This window comes from Nicotiana tabacum, chromosome 15 (genome assembly GCF_000715075.1).
Source record: "Nicotiana tabacum cultivar K326 chromosome 15, ASM71507v2, whole genome shotgun sequence".
In the NCBI taxonomy this organism is placed as follows: Eukaryota; Viridiplantae; Streptophyta; class Magnoliopsida; order Solanales; family Solanaceae; genus Nicotiana; species Nicotiana tabacum.
The window spans coordinates 42,626,365-42,646,951 of NC_134094.1; the positions used below are offsets into that span (position 1 = coordinate 42,626,365).

A 20,587-nucleotide genomic window follows, 5' to 3' on the forward strand; every position below is an offset into this window, starting at 1 on the left:
TGAGTATATCCGATATAAGTTCACTACGGAAAGTTCAAAGGAAAATCTACTTATCTAGATGCAATTAATTCTTGCATGTAAAACACACACGCGTCCGTGCATTCCTTTATTTTATAGTCATTCCCCATTCATGTGGGGAATTGTTGGGATTTTAAGCTTGTGTAGCTTAAAGAGGGTGAATGAGAAATGGAGAAAAAATGAAATATTTGAGTTTTCCTTGGGAAAGGGACATTGTCCCATATCGGAGGAAGAAAAGGCTTTTGATGGGTATATATATAATTGCTCTTCTTCTAGCTCTTAAAGAGTTAAGAAAAAGGCAAGCCTCGCGCCGTCGTCGTCGCTCGCTCGGCTCGGCTTCGGCTTCGGCTTCGGCTTCGACTACGGATTCGGATTCGGATTTGGATTTGGATTTGGTCGACGATTGATTGATTAATCTTTTTAGACAAAATTTCTTTCAATTATTTAATTAATTAATTAAATAATTAACGAAAAATTCAATCCGGAGTAACCCATGACCCGCGACCCGGTTCGGTCAGGCCCGTTTTCTTTTCCGAATTATTTTAAATATATTTTTCCCGCAATATTTCAAACACCCCTTTTCAACAGCCATGGCTGTTTCTGAAAGGTTGCAAACCTTTTCAGAAATATTGCTAGCAACTCTATAAATAGAGTTTGAATCCTAGAATCTTTCCTTACGAAATTTTCTGAGCTTCTTCTTCTTCTTCTGCACAATATTTTCCAGTGTATTTTACGACCATTGAGTGGTTCGCAGTTCATCAGAGTTTTTTGGTACCAATACACTGGTGAGTTAAATCGTTCTATCCTGGGAGAATATATTCCAGCACTTCGGGTACTTGAGGGCTCGATTTATTCCTATACTGTTTTTTTTGTTTTTCAGAATCTATTTCGTTAAACAAGTATTACTAACTTTCTGTTTTGTTTTTTCAGAAAGTTTAATTGTTTATTACAGCAATACAGAATTTTATAACACACATGACACTAAGGGAAGATCCTCACAAGATCATTACTCTTTAAGGAAAAAAGAACATAAAACAATCAGAAGTGAATAATAAATTGCAGAAGAATGGGTGGGTTGAAATTTGAAGAGCCAGGAGCCAAGTCAGACTCATATTTATTTGCCAGTATTCAAGAGGAACTTGTTGTACCAATAAGCAGATTTCTTGAGGTATCTTTTAAGTCCATTTTTGTAGTCAACAAATGTGATGCCAAATCGGACAGTGAAACCAGCATCCCATTCATAGTCATCTAAGAATGACCATGCAAAATGTCCTTTCACATTTGCCCCCGCCCTGCCAATAATGTAGCAGTTACTTATAAACTCCCAAAACAAAAAAGAAAAATAGGAGAAATGACATAGAAAGAAAAAGAAGAATCTTACTTTATGGCTTTTGACAGAAACCATAGGTGCCCCTCGTAATACCTTATCCTCAAATCATCCTTAAGGGCTTGTTTAAGTGGCAATGTACTATTGTTGGCATCTGCCATTCCTTCAGTTTAATGTCAACGTTAAGATGGATTTAGTTATAAAACACTAACACTATTTACAATTGGCGGAACAAAACAAAAAAGGAAAAGCTAGGTGAGGTCTTTCTAAGAGATAACATTTACTAATTTACGTATAAGATAAAGCAACTTTATTTGAAACAAAAACATACCATTTTCAGTGATGTAAATGGGAGGATTCTTGTACTTTTGCTTGATGTAAAGCATGAGATCATATATTCCTCTTGGATAAATGTAAAGCCAATTCAAGGCAGTCTGCAAGATTAATCAAAATAAGCAAGTTGAACATTCATACTCCAATCAATCCAAAATCAAGTGAGATCAAAAAAGAGAAGAGAGAAAGAGAGGCAAAATACCGGTGTACCGATAGGTTTTCCGTCCTTTTCAGCTGAATAATGAAATACAGAAACGGTTAAAACATTTTGCAAGAAAAAAAAGGGATTCAATTAGTTCTTGTGATAGTTGACAAACAAAATTTAACTTTCAATTAGTAAATAAATTTTCTCAAAGGAACGAATTAATTCCATGACTTACCAGCCATATCTACATGATTGTCTGTGGTGTAGCTAAGATTAACTCTAGGGACAGATAGCATTGGAGATGCATAGTAAGTAGTATAGTAATTCATTCCTAGGAAATCGATCGATCCTTTCACTAACTTTGACTGCTCCAATGTGAATTTCGGGAGCCGACGCCCTACATTAGCTCGCATGCTGGCTGGGTAGTCACCATATGTAATTGGATCCAAAAACCTATACAGTACATATTGTGATTATTTGGATATAAAAATGGCATGAACGTTTGATAAAGCAATCAAAATGGCCAAATTATGGCTAATTATATCAAATTTTGATCAGTTCACGAATCAAGTTATAACGCAAAACTCAGTTCACACTAAAAGTTATTCTCTCCGTTCCAATTTAGGCGAAGGAGTTCGAAGTACGGCGGTTAAACCACCTAATTTTCAGTGTTAATTTGCTCACAGATTCTTCAAAACTTTTAAAACAAAATATATTTGAAGATTACATGAAAAATACTACTACTCTCTATTTCCTATTTAGTACTCCCTCCGTTTCAATTTATGTGAACTTATTTTCTTTTTAGTCTGTGCCAAAAAGAATGACCTCTTTCTTTATTTGAAAATAATTTATCTTTATGCAATGATTTATAACCACACAAAATATGTGTGCCTCATTTTACACCAAAAGTTCAAAAGTCTTCTCTTTTTTCTTAAATTTCGTGTCATGTGACCAGGAGGTCACGGGGGAGTATGTCCAAGGGAGCATTGGGGTAACTGATAAAGTTATTGTCATGTGACCAGGAGGTCACGGGAATTCGAGCCGTGGAAATAACCTTTTGTAGAAATGCAGGGTAAGGCTGTGTACAATAGACCCTTGTGGTCCGATTTTTTCTCGGACCCCGCGCATAGCGGGAGCTTAGTGCACCGGGCTGCCCTTTTTTATGTCCCGATAAGAATTGCACATTTATATATTTAGAAATATTTAACTTAAAACATTCTATTTTATTTTTGATGAGCTTATTATAGTCACTCAAGTGTTTATGATGGCATATTTTAGATCACAAGTTCCACGGATCCTTTTTCTTTTTGAAATTTGTTAAATTGGTATGAAGGAAGAACAAGTGAACGTAATTTTTTATATGTTAAAATAGTTAACATAGTTTATAGTTCAAAATATTTAAAAAAAAATTAAAAATTGTATAAAAGATTTACTTAACTCCCCAAATTGTAGCTACTTTACATAAAACGTGATATCTGATTTAAGTAATTATATTCTAGAAAAGCATTGAAACTTTACTTTCGTATATTGGAGTGGGGGAGGGGGTGAGTCGAACGTCTTAAGAAAGTCAACATCGCAATACAAAATAACTTGCAAGGGCACAATAACAAGGGAATCTGGTGCGTACAACTCACCATCCTAGGAAAAAATCAAGAGCTTTTAAATGGGCCTTGCGTCCCTGAGGTGTCTTGGTTTTAGGCACGAACCAGTGAGTCACCAGAGTGACTCCTATCTGTCCTTTCTGAGTTTTCTGCATGTTTTCAGAAAATAAAAAGAATCTAAATATCAAATATGTTTTCACAACTATATTAGATATGAAAAGAATGAAGGATTAAAGGAACATCATTCTTTTCTTCTTTGTTACTTATCACTTGTTTCATTTTACTTTATACGTTTTTCTCCCAAAAAAAAAATTTATATTTGAAACTTTATTATTACTTCAGATTTTTAATTTTTCCTATTAATGAAATACTTTTATAGTCAAAAAAGTTTTATGATATATTTAAAAACACAAATTTAAATAGTTTATAGTGTGTGACAAACTTCTTTCCTATTTAAACTTCGCGGCCACTCAACTACATTCTTATTAATTTTTCATGATATGTAGGGGATAATGTTTTGATTTTATTAATAAAAATCAGCGGCTAAGCAAACTGCCTAGTGGTATTCACTAAGAAAAAACACCTCCTTAATTAGAAAATGAAACATGATGAATAATTACCTGCCAAAATAAATTTCTATGTAGATGATTACTTTGAAAAAAGAAAGATATGCTTGGTCCATCTTTTGATAGAATGTTGAACTGACCTGATATTTTTCTTTATATACTTTGACACCAGTTGCATGGGCAAGAAGCAAGTTATGAGCAACAATATATGGCTCAGTGGCAGAATCACCCTCCGTACAGTTACCAACATAACTCGAACATCTTCCTGGTGCAAAGGTACCTCTTGCATATCCGAACATGCTATAAGATAATGGCTCATTCAATGTGATCCAGTGCTTTACCCTATCACCAAATTCTTTGAAGCAAATGTCTGCATAATCACCAAAGTCTTTCCTGAACGCATGAGCATACAGCTTGAGCTTTCGGTATATATATATATATATATGGTTGAGGTATAATTTAGCTAAGTAATTAAAACTATGCTTTATTAATAACTTAAGTTTTAGATGAAATGGTTACACAATATAAAAAAAATGGTATCAAATTGGGCAAGAGTTCATAGGTTCAAAGCTCATCGCTACCTGAGCAGCTAAAATATTTGGGCTTTTAATATATTTGGACGGTCGGGGTCAAATTTGAGATGAAGATAGCAGAGATGAAGATGTTGAGATGGATGTGTGGGCACACCAGATTAGATAGGAATAGAAATGAGGTTATTCGCAATGAGGTTCTTCGCGATAAGGTGAGTGTGACCCCTATTGAGGACAAGATGCGGGAAGCACGGCTTTGGTGATTTTGTCATGTGAGGAGGAGGAGCACAGACGCCCCGGTGAGGAGGTGTGAGAGGTTGACATTGAAGGGCCTAAGGAGAGGTAGAGGTATGCCAAAGAAGATGTGGGGAGAGGTGATTAGGCAAGACATGACGCAACTTCAGTTGGCCGAGAACATGACCCATGATAGGAAGGTATGGAGGTCGAGGATTAGTGTAGTAGAGTAGGTAGTTTAGAGTGTTCATAACAGTAGTATTGGCACGCAGTCTCGCTTTCTATTAATAGTAAGTTTTTATGACTAACCGTCGTTTTCTTTCATTATTGATCACCTTACTGTCTTATTGTTTTTATTCTCCTTTTATATGGCTTTTTGGTACTGTCCGTTCTTGTCTATATTTTCATTAATGTGGTGCTTATGCTCTCCTGAGCCGAGGGTCTATTGGAAATAGTCTCTCTATCCTCACAAGGTAGGGTAAGGCTTACTGACACACTACCCTCCCCAGACCCCACGATGCGGGATAATATTGGGTAAGACCCACATGTATAGTTTTAAAGGTGGATCTGATCCAAAAATCGACCAGCGCACACCCGATTGGAGGAACTGAAAAATTAATTGAGAACAAAACTTATTACCTTGTAGATTGATCACACAATATCATCAGGTACTTATGTAATTCTTTTAAGAAAAAAAATAGAAGTCATGTTATTTCTGCTCGAATACTTTAACGTCTTACGCTATTTTGGAACTGAGAAACCCTCCATATTCGTCCTCAAGGGTTTGTGGTGTGTCCCAGTGGAAAAGCGTTATAAATGGCGTCAAACCTTTTAAGAATAGAAAAGTTAGAAACCTTATAGTAATGGTTTCGTAAAACTGATAGTACAATATTGGAATGAGATAAAGTTATTAGTACCATTGGAGATAAGCTCATTGATGACATTGTTGTAGAATTTTATGCCTTCTGGATTCACTCCTTTGCTTACTTTCCCATCTAGAACAAGTAAGAAAAAGATTAAGTTCAGCAATCAACTAGTATTAGTTTGCCTCTTTTTCTTTTCACCTCCTTATCTATTTTGTTGTATTTACTGCATATTCCAAATGTGAATTAAACTGGAAAAAGTATCCTTACATGGTAAAATGCGAGACCAAGAGATGGATAACCTGAATGCTTTCATACCAACTTCCTTAAGTAGACGTATATCTTCCTATAACATTTCACAATAATTATTTAATACCCACTAAAACATATAAATACCAGCAGAAAAAGTTTAAATGCGGACCGCCATACCTTGTAACGGTGATAGAAATCAACAGCGACATCTCCGGTAGAACGGTCAAATATTTTTTCTGTAATTTAAGGATTATATATGTGAAGAAAATCTTAAACAAAAACCAGGTTAGAAGCTAAGAATATTGTTTACCTGAAACACGGATAGAGTTAAATTTATACGTAGTTCTAAGGGTACGTGGTATAACTTGGCACAAATCAAAAAAGTAAGTAGAAATATATCGAATATTGACGGTAAAGAATAAAATACGAACCAATATTGAATAGAAAATAATTTTATGAACAAGCAAGATAAATCAATGTATAAAACTCACTAGACAATAATCTCTACTGTATTTCTCTGTGAATAATAATATGTGAATATGAGAGTGTATGAATGCCTTAATGTTGGATGCCTTACAGAAATAATAGCCATTATTCTTATAGTGGAGGGATCAAACTTTGGATATAATTAAAAATACATAGTGGGAAACCCAAGATAGATTAGTTTTTCCCTAATTCCCGTTGAGATTCTCTCCTTTAGTGTGGCTGTAATGGCTCTTGTCTCTTGGCTCGATCTTGGTCGGATTTTGTATTGGTCGATTTTCGGATTTAGAGCTCGATATTAACTCTAGCTCAATATTGACTCGAGCTCGATATTGACTCGAGCTCGATATTGACTCGGGGCTCGGTATCGAATCGGGCTTGATAATGGTCGGTCTCTGGCTCTTAAGCTCGATGACATCGCTTCACTTCATAGTTCGATTTGGACTCGAGCTCGGTAAATGACTTCGAGCTCGGTATTTGATCGGTCCCAGAAATTCGATCTTGGTAACCTGAATTCAGATCTCATCTCGATATTATGAAGATGACCTTCGGTCCATTATGTTCCAATCTTGACTAATCATTCGAAGGTCGAAACCGGTTTTGACCGTATACAGATAGTCCCCTCGTTTCTCGGAAAGAATGTGGCGAGAAACGACGTGATTTTCCAACGGTGTGACTAGATATAAACTGACATTTACATCGAGCCTGACCATGACGTACGTGATAGATGTCCCGTCGGTTCAATTACTAAGGCATTAAATGCGTGTCAGACGATAGTCGACCATCGTTGACATTGAACTGTCATTGCCAACCCTATAAATAGCCCCTCATTTTACCACTTTTTACTTTTACATCTCCAAATCTTCTAAGTTCCTTTTTGCATTTTCTAAGTTCTTCATCTATAAATTTGTGATTTTCACCGCAGAATCCCTCTTTAGAACACCAAATCTTGTCATCTTCCTCTATCTTCAATCTTCAAATCCAAATGGCAAAAACATTGAAAATCGTTCCTCAAAAAGAAAAAGCTTCTTCTTCGCAGCCCGCCGGCGATAAAACACCGGTGGAGCCATGACCTGAGAAGTGTGTTCCCGGGGTGTATGTTTTTATCTCCGATTTTAAGATCGACAAAGCTTCGCCGGTTCCCGGTCGATGTGAGCTAGTATCGTGGTACATGTGCTCGATAACTAAGGGATATCTTAAACAGGTAAGGAAAGATTGCAATTGGGAGAACAAAGAAGTGATAGCTCCCGAATAAGATAGTACTACCCATGTGAAAGGGTTTTTAAGTGTGTATACTTACCCTTTCACGTTGGGCCTTCTCAACCCTGTTGTCATCGATATTTGCCGCCAATATCAAGTAACCTTAGGCCAAATCCATCCTTCTTTTTAGCGGATCGTTATTCTGATCCGCTTCTGTGTGAACAAAGTAGAAAGGATGTCTTTCAACCTCGACTACCTCATTAGATTGTACAGCCTCCACATCTATCGAGGTGGGTTAATAAAAATCCAGTGCCGGGCTACCAAAGTGTTGTTCTCGAGTATAGACGACCACTAGGATCGAGGCTGGATGGGCAGGTTCGTTCAAATGAAGACTTCTGACTTAATACCGACCGAGCAGATGCCGTTTCCCGTGGAATGGAACATGAAGCGTAAGTATAATTTTTACTGTTAGCTCCTATTGTTTCGCTCCTTTATTTTTTTTCTCACCGATATCCTTTTCCGTGATGTAGCAGTTGCTTGGATGCCCGGTACTATTCCTAACCTTAAGATCTGGGTACGGTACCTGGCTCCGACCTCCACATATGCCGAGCGCTCGTAGCGCGACTTATCAAATGGCCGATGGGAGGCTAAAAATTATGGTAAGCCTCTTTTCCATGTCTTCGATGATTCGAACAAAATGACTTTCCTATACTTAACTAATTCTCTTGTCGCCCCCCCCCCGGTGAGGAAGATACTTTGGCCCCGGTTTCGAAACCGGCGAAGTACAACAAGAGAAAAAGGGCCTCTACTTCAGAGGATCCAGAACTTAAGACAAGGACAGCTCGTAAGCCGAGAAAGAATATCATCCCTCTGACCGAAAAATCAATTCGGCCCCTAAGGGATTAAGATGAAGAAAAAGAAGATGACGACTCCGGACAGGTGTCCCGAGCGAAAATGAGCGTCGAGGCTCCAAAAGCTACTGAATCGATGAAGGCCGCAAAGATTCTATTTTCTGATGAGGGAGTCTCGGGAAGCTAATTGGTTGAAGTCCTCGAGTCAATGAGGATTGAAACTACCTCCCACCATAATGAGCCAATGTTGGGTATGACTGCGGTGGCTGGTCTCGAGGCCCCTCGATATCGAGAGAACGCCCCAAGTGATTCACTTGGGGCAATGGAAATTGGAGTCTCCCCGCTTCCCCTTCGTTTTCTTAGGAAATGATTAGAGAGGCTCGGGCATTGAAGACCCTTTTCTGTCGAAGGAGGCCACGGAAGGGAAGATCCCTTTCGTGATTATTTTACTGGGGTCAAAGATGCTACCGGCCTGAGCTATTTGGAATTCTCGAGGAAGGACTTGGGTGAGTCATCGGACCTTTTTAACGAAGTGCAGCGAGCTCTGAATTGGGTAAGCCTTAACTATCTTGGTTGGTATTATCTCTGTGTTTGTTTTCCTCTTGTTACTTCTTTTCTTTCTGCCTAGGCCTCAGCGCTTAATCGGGAAGAATGTTCTCGGACCCGAGCTGAGCTTAGTCGGTAAGAGGCCGACCTCTGAAGGTTCACGGGGGAGATAAATGCCCTCAAACTTCTTTGTGAGCAAAGAGAAAAGGAGACCAAGGACCTCCGAGCCGAGTTGACCAAGGGTCACCAAGATCAGACTGATCTGACCGAGCAGGTAATGAAAATCTTAAAAACTCATGGGCTCGATTCGGGATCGGAGGCTAATATTTCGATCTCACAATTGCAGCAGAAGCTCGAGATGATCGGGCAGCTCCGTGAGGAGGTCGATATAATAAAGGCAGAAACCTTGGGGTAGAAAGAAGGTATGGACCGCCTTGCTGCAGAGAAAGAGGCTGCTCGAGCCCAATTAACATCGGCCGAAAGTCAACTTCAAGGCATGAAGGAGAGGAGCTCGGTTCAAGCAAGAAAAATAGAGGAGCTCGAGGCTCAGTTGGCTTCCGAAATTGCCAAGGCCAAATCTGAAGCTGAAAAAGCAAAGGCCGAGGCAGATGCATTCGTGGCCGTCTATTGGGACGTTGCTGAAGCCACTCAAGTACAACCGAGAGAGGCAGCCGAGACCGCTCAAACTCGAGCATATTGTGTTGCCGAACTCGCCAAATGCCAATCTTGGAGGGAAACCCTCGAGGAAATCCATGCTCGAGGTTTCGATCTTACTGAAGAGATAAAAAATACTAAAGATAATGAAGCTAATGCTGGAACCCTATCTTCCGATGATGGTGATGATGAGAGCAAGAGCAGGTATACGAGCGGGGAGGAGCTCGAAGGAGAAGAGACTGCTCCCAGAGATAATCAGGAACCTTAGGGTCTTTTATTTTTGATCTTGTTGTGTAGGGTCCTGATCGGACCTTGTAAACACTCATATATATGAAGATCTTTTCCTTTCCCGACTTGTCTTTGTTTCATTTTCTGCCTTGTGAAAATTTTGTTCATTCATGCCTTAGGAAAGTTTTCATAAGTTCGAGGCTTTAGGCAATTTTGATCGAAGTCGGACCTTGTAGTCTTTATAACCGAGTGAGTGTTTGCTCGATCTCGAAGTAAGAGTAGCCCTTAGGCTTAATAGTCGAGTGAGTATTTGCTCGAACTCGAAGTAAGAGTGGCCTTTAGGCTTAATAGTCCAGTGAGTGTTTGCTCGAACTCGAAGTAATGTAGCCCGTTGGCTTTATAGTCGAGTGAATGATTGCTCGAACTTGAAATAAGAGTGGCCCTTAGGCCTTATGGTCGAGTGAGTGACTTCTCGAACTCGAAGTAATGTAGCCCGTAGGCTTAGTAGTCGAGTGAGTGATTACTCGAACTCGAAGTAAGAGTGGCCTTTAGGCCTTATGGTCGAGTGAGTGACTAGTCGAACGTGAAGTAAGAGTAGCCCTTAGGCTTAATAGTCGAGTCAATATTTGCTTGAACTCGAAGTAATGTAGGCCATAGGCTTAGTAGTCGAGTGAGTGATTGCTCGAACTCGAAGTAAGTGTGGCCCTTAGGCCTTATGGTCAAGTGAGTGACTGCTCGAACTCAAAATAAGAGTAGCCCTTAGGCTTAATAGTCGAGTGATTGTTTGATCGAACTCGAAGTAATGTAGCCCGTAGGCTTAGTAGTCGAGTGAGTGATTGCTCGAACTCGAAGTAAGAGTGGCCCATAGGCCTTATGGTCGAGTGAGTGACTGGTCGAACGTGAAATAAGAGTAGCCCTTAGGCTTAATAGTCGAGTGAGTGTTTGCTCGAACTCGAAGTAATGTAGCCCGTAGGCTTAGTAGTCGAGTGAGTGATTGCTCGAACTCAAAGTAATGTAGCCCCTTAGGCTTAATGGTCGAGTGAGTGTTTGCTCGAACCCAAAATAAGAGTAGCCCTTAGGCTTAACAGTCGAGTGAGTGTTTACTCGAACTCGAAGTAATGTAGCACGTAGGCTTAGTAGTCGAGTGGGTGTTTGCTCGAACTCGAAGTAATGTACCCCGTAGGATTCATGTTCGAGTGAGTGATTGCTCGAACTCGACGTAAGAGTGGCCCTTAGGCCTTATGGTCGAGTGAGTCACTGATCGAACTCGAAATAAGAGTAGCCCTTAGGCTTAATAGTCGAGTGAGTGTTTGCTCGAACTCGAAGTAATGTAGCCCGCAGGCTTTATGGTCGAGTGAGTTACTGTTCGAACTCGAAATATCAGTAGCCCTTAGGCTTAATAGTCATTTTTTTGGTTGGCAGTCCCCGATTTATACGGTAATGGTCGGCCATTAAGCCTGTTTTCATAATAGATCATGAAATAGAGGATAGATTCTGAGATATGAGATATCGGTAAAGAAGAAATTTATCTTTATGTCATTATACATGTGTTCATGTTTTGTTCCAGGGATCGGGCAAAACTACACGAGAATGGTTCGTTTTGACCATTTGGCTCTTACAAATTTTCCTATCGAAACCGTGTTGTCATAAAGTAACTTCCTTGCATCGAACTTGATAATTGAATTTGATATATTTGAGGGTAATGCCCCCCAGTATCCGAGGTTGATTGTAAAGAGGACTAGGATACTGTTGAATTTGTTCTAAGTTAGCACGATTAATGGTTGCCTCATTAAAAACCTTGCCGAAAAACCCATTTGGGACAAAATCAATTTAAGGGGAAAAGAGTGCAATGCGTACTCTCCGACCTCAACTGGGATCAGGGCTTCGACGCCATAAACCAACGAGAATGGAGTTGCTCCGGTACTGGATTTCGATGTTGTGCGGTATGCTCATAGGACTTCGGGTAGTGTTTCTCTCCATTTTCCTTTGGCGTCGGTCAATCTCTTCTTAAAATTTTGGATGATGGTTTTGTTAGTCGATTCGGCTTGTCCGTTCCTACTGGGATGATACAGTGTTGATAGGATCCTTTTGATTTTGTGGTCTTCTAGAAATTTAGTTACTTTGCTTCCGATGAATTGCTTTCCATTATCACATACAATCTCGGATGGCATACCGAACCGACATATGATGTGGTCCCAAATGAAGTCTATCACTTCCTTTTCTCTGACTTTCTAGAAAGCCTGTGCTTCAACCCATTTATAGAAATAATCAGTCATAAACAAAATAAACTAAGCCTTACCTGGGGCCGATAGGAGGGGGACAACGATGTCCATTCCCCATTTCATGAAAAGCCATGGAGATAGGACCGAGTGGAGTAGCTCCCCGGGTTGATGAATCATGGGAGCATGCCTTTGGCAGTTGTCGCATTTTCGAACGAACTTCCTTGCATCCTTTCCCATATCGATCCAATAATTCCCTGCTCTGATTATTTTGTGCACCAATGAATCGGCACTGGAATGATTTCCACAAGTGCCTTCGTGAATTTCACGTAAGATATAATCGGTGTCTCCCGGACCCAAACATATTGCCAGTGGACCATCGAACGTCCTCCTAAATAGGATTCCGTCTTTGGACAAGGTGAACCGTGTTTCCTTTGTGCGTAGAGCCCTCGATTCTTTTGGATCTGACGGAAGCTTACCGTTCTTGAAGTACTCTAAGTATTTGTTTCTCCAGTCCCAGGTTAAACTCGTGGAGTTTATCTCGGCGTGGCCTTCTTCGATTACTGATTTCATGAGTTGTACGACAGTCCCCGAGTTGAGTTCGTCATCCTCGACCGATGAACCTAAGTTTGCAAGAGCGTCGACCTCACTGTTCTGCTCTCAAAGTACATGTTGCAAAGTCCATTCCTTAAATCGATGTAGGGTCACTTGTAATTTATCCAAGTACCTCTGCATTCGATCTTCTCGGACCTCAAAAGTCCCGTTGACTTGATTTACCACGAGGAGGGAATCACATTTAACCTCCACGACCACGACTCCTAAACTTCTAGCTAGTTCGAGACCAGCAATTACGGCCTCATACTCAGCCTCATTATTAGTCAATTTTGTAGTTTTAATAGACTGTCTAACTACATAACCTGTGGGTGATTTTAGTACGATTCCCAGTTCGAATCCCATTGCGTTCGAGGCACCGTCCGTAAAGAGGGTCCATACTCTCGAAGAGGTACCCGATTTTATTAGTAATTCTTTTTTAATCTCGGGTACGAATGCCGGCGTAAAGTCAGCCATGAAGTCCGCTAAGATTTGAGATTTGATAGAGGTTCGAGGTCGATACTCGACGTCGTACCCGCCGATCTCTATGGCCCATTTGGCCAACCGACCTGAAAGCTCAGGTTTGTGTAAAATATTTCAAAGAGGATAAGTTGTTACAACATGTATCGGATGGCGGCACTTGAAATATGATTTTAATTTCCTAGAGGCACTTATTAAAGCAAGCGCTAATTTTTCTAAGTGTGGATATTTAGTTTCGGACTCACCTAAAGTTCGACTGACATAATATATAGGGAATTGCGTACCTCGTTCTTCTCGAATTAGGACTCCACTTACCGTTATCTCTGAGATAGCTAGATGCAGATAAATATGTTCGTCTGCCTTCGGGGTATGAAGCAACAGAGGGCTCGATAAATACCATTTTAGCTCTTCCAAAGCCTGCTGACATTACGGAGTCCATGAAAAATTGCTTTTCTTTTTAAGCAGGGAGAAATATCGGTGGCTCCTATCTAAGGATCTCTAAATGAATCGTCCCAGGGCAGCTATCCATCCCTTTAGCCTTTGTACGACCTTTACATTATCTACCACTGTGATGTCCTCAATAGCTTTGATTTTATCGGGGTTAATCTTGATTCCTCGATTGGACACCATGAAACCGAGAATCTTACCCGAGCCAACTCCGAATGCACATTTTTTGGGATTGAGCTTCATATTATATTCCCTTAGTATGTCGAAAGTTTCCTGCAAATGCTTTACATGGTCCTCTGTTCGCAGGGATTTAACTAACATGTCATCAATATAAACCTCCAATGATTTTCCTATTTGCCTTTTGAACATTCGGTTTACTAGGCGTTGATAAGTTGCACGCATTTTTAAGGCCGAATGACATTACATTATAATAGTAAGTCCCATACTTAGTTATAAACGAGGTCTTTTCCTGACCCTCCAGGTTCATCTGTATTTGGTTGTACCCGGAATAAGCATCGAGAAAACTGAGAGTCTCGTGGCCGGCCGTGGCATCGAACATACGATTGATATTAGGCAAAGGAAAAGAGTCCTTAGGGCATGCTTTATTCAGGTCTTTATAATCTATACACATTCTAAGTTTGTTCCCCTTTTTAGGGACTACCATCACATTTGCTAGCCATTCGGGATATCTTACTTCCCGAATGGACCCTATTTTAAGAAGTTTGGTTACCTCGTCTTTGATGAAGGCATGTTTGACCTTGGACAGGGGCCTTCTTTTTTGTTTTACCTGGTGGAACTTTGGGTCCAAGCTTAGCTTATGAGTGGTGATTCCCGGTGGGATCCCTGTCATGTCAAGATGGGACCAAGCGAAACAATTTATGTTAGCTATAAGATATTGAATAAGCTTTCTCCTGAGCTCAGGATCTAACCCCGTGCTCATGTATACCTTCCGTTCGGGCAGATATTCGATTAGTATGACTTGATACAGTTCTTCGATCATTGGAAACTACGAAGGATCAAGGGACCTCGTGTTCATCATCTTCGTAAGTCTTCTGATTCTCTAATTGGATCGAAGATGACGTTTGTGATTTCTATTTGGTATTCTGTTCCTCCTTCGAATCCGATCCTTTTGCTGATGATAATGATGATATCGAAATCACTTCATCGATGACAAATAATTCTTTTGCGTCCGGTTGTTCCCCGTAAACCGTTTTAGTTCCCTCCGATGTTGGGAACTTCAAAATTTGGTGGAGGGTCGAGGGTATATCCCTCATATTATGGATCCCTGGTCTTCCGAATAGGGCGTTGTATCTCATATCACCTTCGATCATGTGGAACTTCATTTCTTGAATGGTCCCGGCCACGTTAACTGGTAGGATTATTTCGCTCTTAGTTGTTTCACATGCCATATTGAATCCGCTTAGTACCAAAGTTACGGGCATGACCTGGTCCTGTAGACCGAGTCTCTCTACGACCCTTGATCGAATGATGTTGGCCGAACTACCTCGATCAATTAACACATGTTTAACTTGAGTTTTATTCATAAGTACAGATATGACCAATGCATCGTTGTGAGGTTGCATGACTCCTTTTGCATCTTCATCATTAAAGAACCGGGTTCCTACGAGTGCGTAATCCTGATCTCGAGATCGCTTCTCTCTTATAACCGATGTCTTAGTGCGTTTGAGCACCGGCCCTTGAGGGATATCGATCCCACCGATGATCATGTGGATTATGTGTTGTGGATCTTCCTGTTCGTTTTGCCTATTGAAATCCCTATTTTTAAATAGTTTTTGGCCCTGTCACTTAAACATTCTCGAAGGTGCCCGTTATTGAATAACCGGGCTACCTCCTCTCTTAGTTACCTGCAATATTCCATTCTGTGGCCATGAGTGCCATGATATTCGCACATTTGTTTGGGATTTATGTGGGCAGGATCAGTCTGCAGAGGTTGAGGTTATTTAGTATCTTTGATGCGTCCAATAGGCGACACAATAGTGGATGCATCGATACTGAAGTTATACTACGATAATTGTGGTGCTTCCTTAGGTCCGGTATGCCTGTCGAACCCATTTCTGGTCATCACCCCACGAGACCCTTGGCCTCGATCACTTCTTTTATTGCCTTGTACGGGATTATGTCTTGGTTCGTTCCCCCAGTGGTCTCCACTATATGGTCAATATCGGTCCCTGATCGGCCTTCGTTCTCGATTGATGTCCCTTTTAACAACGGGCCCAAAACCCAACTGGTCATCTTCGACTCTTATTTTGGATTGATACCGATTGTGCACATCGTCCCAAGTAATAGCTGGGTACTCGATTAGGTTATGCTTCAGCCGCCGTGAAGCCATCATGCTTCGTTTGTTTAGACCTTGAGTGAAAGCTAGAACTGCCCAATCATTTGTGACTGGTGGTTGATCCATTCGTTCTATTTGGAAACGAGATACGAATTCTCTTAGTATCGCATTATCCGTTTGTCTTACCTTGAATAGGTCCGATTTCCTGGTCTCGACCTTTATGGCCCCAACATGTGCTTTTATGAAAGAATTGGCAGGCATAGCAAAAGAATCGATAGAGTTAGACGGTAAATTATGATACCATATTATTGCTTCCTTTGACAGGGTTTCACCGAATATTTTCAATAATACAGATACGATCTCATCGTCCTCTAGATAGTTCCCTTTAATGGCACATGTGTAAGAGGTGACATGTTCGTTGGGGTCGGTCGTTCCAGTATACTTAGGAATTTCGGGCATGCGAAACTTCTTTGGGAGTGGTTTAGGAGCCGTGCTCGAGGGGAAAGGCTTTTGTACGAATTTTTTGGAATCTAAGCCCTTCAATATCGGTGGTGCCCCCGGGATCTGATCAACCCTGGAGTTATATGTTTCCAATTTTTTTGTCGTTTGCCTCGATCCTCCTTTCTCCTGACTCTATTCGTTTTGTCAGTTCTTCGAACATCTTAACAATTTCGGGATTAGTCCCCGATTCTTGCTCATTTGACCTTACTATAGATGGCCCCATTTTGTGGGTGACTTCTTGGGGTGGACTGGGCTCGAGTCTGGTCGGTGCCTATGTTTGTCTCTACAACTGGGCTATCACTACTTGTTAGCTTGCAACATTTCAAAAATCATATGCAAGCTGATTCTGTTTTCCTCAGCGTTTTAGGTATTCCGAGCTGCACACCGAGTTCCACCTTGAATGCTATTTTCAGGGTCGGAACGTTGGTTCGCCTCAATAGCCACATATGCATTAACGTCTATTGGCTCTTCGACCCGAGCTCCAACGGGATCGACGAGTGACCTTTCACCCCCGGGGGTTAAGTTGTTGTTCTCAATTTGAAGGCCTGCTTTGTTATCGAAAGGTAGGGCCATTAATTGAGAGATCGTTGTTTCTAACCTGAAATCAAAGACACTTCCGTTGTAGAGATTCGTACCAAACAACCACTATTATCCTTAGCACTATGGTGGGCACCAAACTGTTTACCCGAAAAATGGAGAGAGTTGAATTTATATGTAGTTCTAAGGGTACGTGGTATAACTTGGCACAAATCAGGAAAGTAAGTAGAAATATATCGAATATTGACTGTAAAGAATAAAATACGAACCAATATTGAATAGAAAGCAATTTCATGAACAAGCAAGATGAATCAATGTATAAATCTCACAAGAGGATAATCTCTACTGTATTTCTCTGTGAATAATAATATCTGAATATGATAGTGTATGAATGCCTTAATGTTGGATGCCTTTCAAAAATAATAGCCATCCCTCTTATAGTGGAGAGATCCTACTTTGGATATAATTAAAAATACATAGCGGGTAACCCATGATAGATTAGTTTTTCCCTAATTTCCGCCGAGATTCTCTCCCTTAGTGCGGCTGTAACGGCTCTTGTCTCTTGGCTCGATCTTGGTCGGATTTTGTATTGGTCGATTTCCAAATTTAGAGATCGATATTAACTCGAGCTTGATATTGACTCGGGGCTCGGTATCGAATCGGGCTTGATATTGGTCGGTCTCTGGATCTTAAGTTCGATGACATCGCTTCACTTCATAGTTCGATTTGGACTCGAGTTCGGTAAATGATTTCGAGCTCGGTATTTGATCGGTCCCAGAAATTTGAGCTTGGTAACCTGGATTCAGATCTCATCTCGATATTATAAAGATGACCTTCGGTCCATTATGTTCCAATCTTGACTAATCATACGAAGGTCGAAATCGGTTTTGACCGTATAGAGATAATCCCCTCGTTTCTCGGGAAGAATATCGACATGCTAAAATAAGGAATACATGTTACATAAGAAGGCAACTTTCGGATGCATCAAGACGTAGAATCTGGATGCATATTTATAAACTTGGATAGAGAGAAAAAGCTCACTCCACAACAAAAAAAGAGTAAATTAATCTAAATGTACTTTTTGATTACTACTTTTGCGATAATGATTTATATTAACTAGTTTAAATGTGTAGTTGAGTATATCGATATAGATGATTAGGGACCATTACATGATTTCTTTCTTTATTGAGTTAGCTAAATGTGATCAACAATCATTAATTTTAAGAGCTTACAATTTTTTGTTTAAATTTTAATTAATACTTAACTCAAACGTAATTTTTAATATAATAACTATATTATCTTTTAAAATTTTGTAATTATAGAGATTGAATATACGCGCAATAAGAGACTAGTAAACTTAATAATAGCAGCTCATTGATCTCTTCTAGAACTGTGAGACTAATACTTAGTCAATTTTTTTAATGAAATAGTCCACGGTAATATGCGCATATGATTTGACAATTAAAAACTACATGTCAAATTCAACTGCACTATACTATTATGTTTATTTTTTAAAAGAAAGTACGACGTGCCGGCAATATTCACGCCATATTTTAACTGCTCAACCAACAAGTCACTTAATTACTAGATCTGCTCACAAAAGTTTAGTTTGATCAAGGGTTGACTAATTTTGCCAATGGCTTCCCAAGAATCAATAATGGAAATTACTGTTCATGTTAGTTGAGATTGTATGTTTCTTAACATTGTTTACCCTAGCTTCCCCGCAGTGTTATAAACAATTAATTACATCTCTTCTAGAACTGTTAGACTCTAATACTATGCCAAAACTTTCCCTTTTTGTCATCAATAAAGAAACATACTATGATAAAAGGAATGCCCCTTCAGTAAATGATATAGAGAAGATTAGCATGGTCTCTAAGCAAGAATGACATGCACAAATAGAGAAATGGTTCAAGATGATAAAAGGAATTGGAGAGAAACACTGATTGGATGATTAGCAGGTGCAAGATTGGGTATCAATAAGGGACAGGTCACATAATCCATATACTACCAAAATATAGGATCGTCAGGAAAATTTCTAGCCAGTTTATTGATGTAAGCATTAAGGTAGGTTGTTTAAAATAATGTACTCCCTCCGTTTCATTTTATCTGAATTTATTTTCTTTTTGGTCCGTTCAAAAAAGAATAATTCCTTTTTAAATTTAGAAATAATTCAGCTTAAACTTTTAATTCTACTCTTAATGAGAAGCTTTTATAACCACACAAATACTCTTGACCCAATTTTGACTTGTTTAGGATCACAAATTCAAAAAGTCTTCATTTTTCGTTAAACTTCGTATCCAGTCAAACATGTTCACATAAATTGAAACGGAGGAGTAATATATATAGGATAAAGGGAAAACCTGGGTGCTTGTGCGTGAAAGTATCCCATATACTAGGTCTCCTACCTCCTTGACGAGCTCCTCCTTCAATCTGAGAGTTCATTCAAATCAAAAGAAAAAGAAAAAGAAGACACAAAAGTGAATCTTAGTACATATTATGATACAAGATTTCTATTAGGTTAACTTACTTGGAGTGCACTAAACAGAAAAGAATGATTACATAATAGGATACAAACAGATTAAAAAGTTCTAATTTGTCGGTCTTAGATTGGGGGATGTTGAGGCGAACCCAGAATCTGGAGCCAGTAGGTTCAGAATGAACAGTTTTGCATATGCTATACAATTCAAGGAAAATAAACCAATGGATTCAGCTGAACCTATAGAATATTGGAGATCAAACTCCTCAAGAGGCATGGAGTGGAAGAAAGCAAGGACGAGGCCGTGGCGGTCATGGAAGAGGAAGAAGTAATGGTAACAACTTCAACAATGAAGTTAAAATCCACCAAACATTCAGAGGTCGTGGTCGTGGACAAAGAGAAGGAAGAGGACATGACTACTATCAATAAAATAATGAATAAATGTATGAGAAATAAAAAATTGAGTATTATAAATTTGGCCATTATTCTAGGAATGTTGTAGCAATATTGAAGTAAAAGCTAACCTTTGTGAATCAATTAAGAAGATACGGGAATGATATAGAAGATATTCTTGTGATAGAGAGGGGGTGTGTGAGAGTTCTGTGGGGATTTTGTATTAATGTTATACCTGGTAAGCAGCTGAAGCAGCACCAAATACGAAATCAGAAGGGAAACTTGTCCTGTTAAAAGGAGAAGCGAATCGCTTTGCCGGGACTGTAGCATTGGTAAGAGCAAAAAGATTAAGAATCAGTACAAGGTAGAAGAAGCAGAAGCTCATCAGGATTCTTCTGATAGCCATTGTTGGTTTGCTTCTTCTACCTATGCTGCAAGTTCTTGTTAATGCAATTGACATTATTTATATATAGAACACAACTGAACATAGGTATGTAAATATACCAATATAAAATCACCACGTGTCACAACAATATAAAATCTCCAATTTGTGCGCCCATTCGTCTATTTTCCTATTCCCTAGTGCAGGACATGATTATAAAAATTTCGCATACTTAATGGGATAGGAAAACTAATTCAAATTAGCCAAATGGAATAGCACGAAATTTTGTACTCCATTCCTTCTTTTTATTTGTCATTTTTCGCAAAAAAAAAAGCTGCTTCAGAATATTTCTGTGTACGATCAAAACCGATTCTCGATCATAAAGATTGGTCGAGACGATGACGTCTCGATCGAAGGGTATCCACATGACA

General features: G+C 39.6%; 1 protein-coding gene and 1 pseudogene across 1 annotated transcript; one reads left to right on the forward strand and one right to left on the reverse strand.

Moving 5' to 3' along the window:
• Positions 1–914: 914 nt before the first annotated feature.
• Positions 915–20,212, reverse strand: LOC107820979 (vicianin hydrolase-like). The gene is made up of 13 exons (XM_016647353.2): positions 20,010–20,212; positions 19,266–19,335; positions 6,047–6,105; positions 5,888–5,963; positions 5,672–5,749; positions 5,495–5,582; positions 4,131–4,383; positions 3,458–3,573; positions 2,059–2,276; positions 1,881–1,912; positions 1,677–1,779; positions 1,400–1,508; positions 915–1,310 (listed from the first exon to the last, which is right to left on the reverse strand). Exons 1-13 carry the CDS (start codon positions 20,178–20,180, stop codon positions 1,133–1,135), a joined length of 1,551 nt encoding a protein of 516 aa, XP_016502839.1. The 5' UTR covers positions 20,181–20,212; the 3' UTR covers positions 915–1,132.
• Positions 18,747–18,823, forward strand: LOC142170105 (U6 spliceosomal RNA; annotated as a pseudogene).
• Positions 20,213–20,587: the final 375 nt, after the last annotated feature.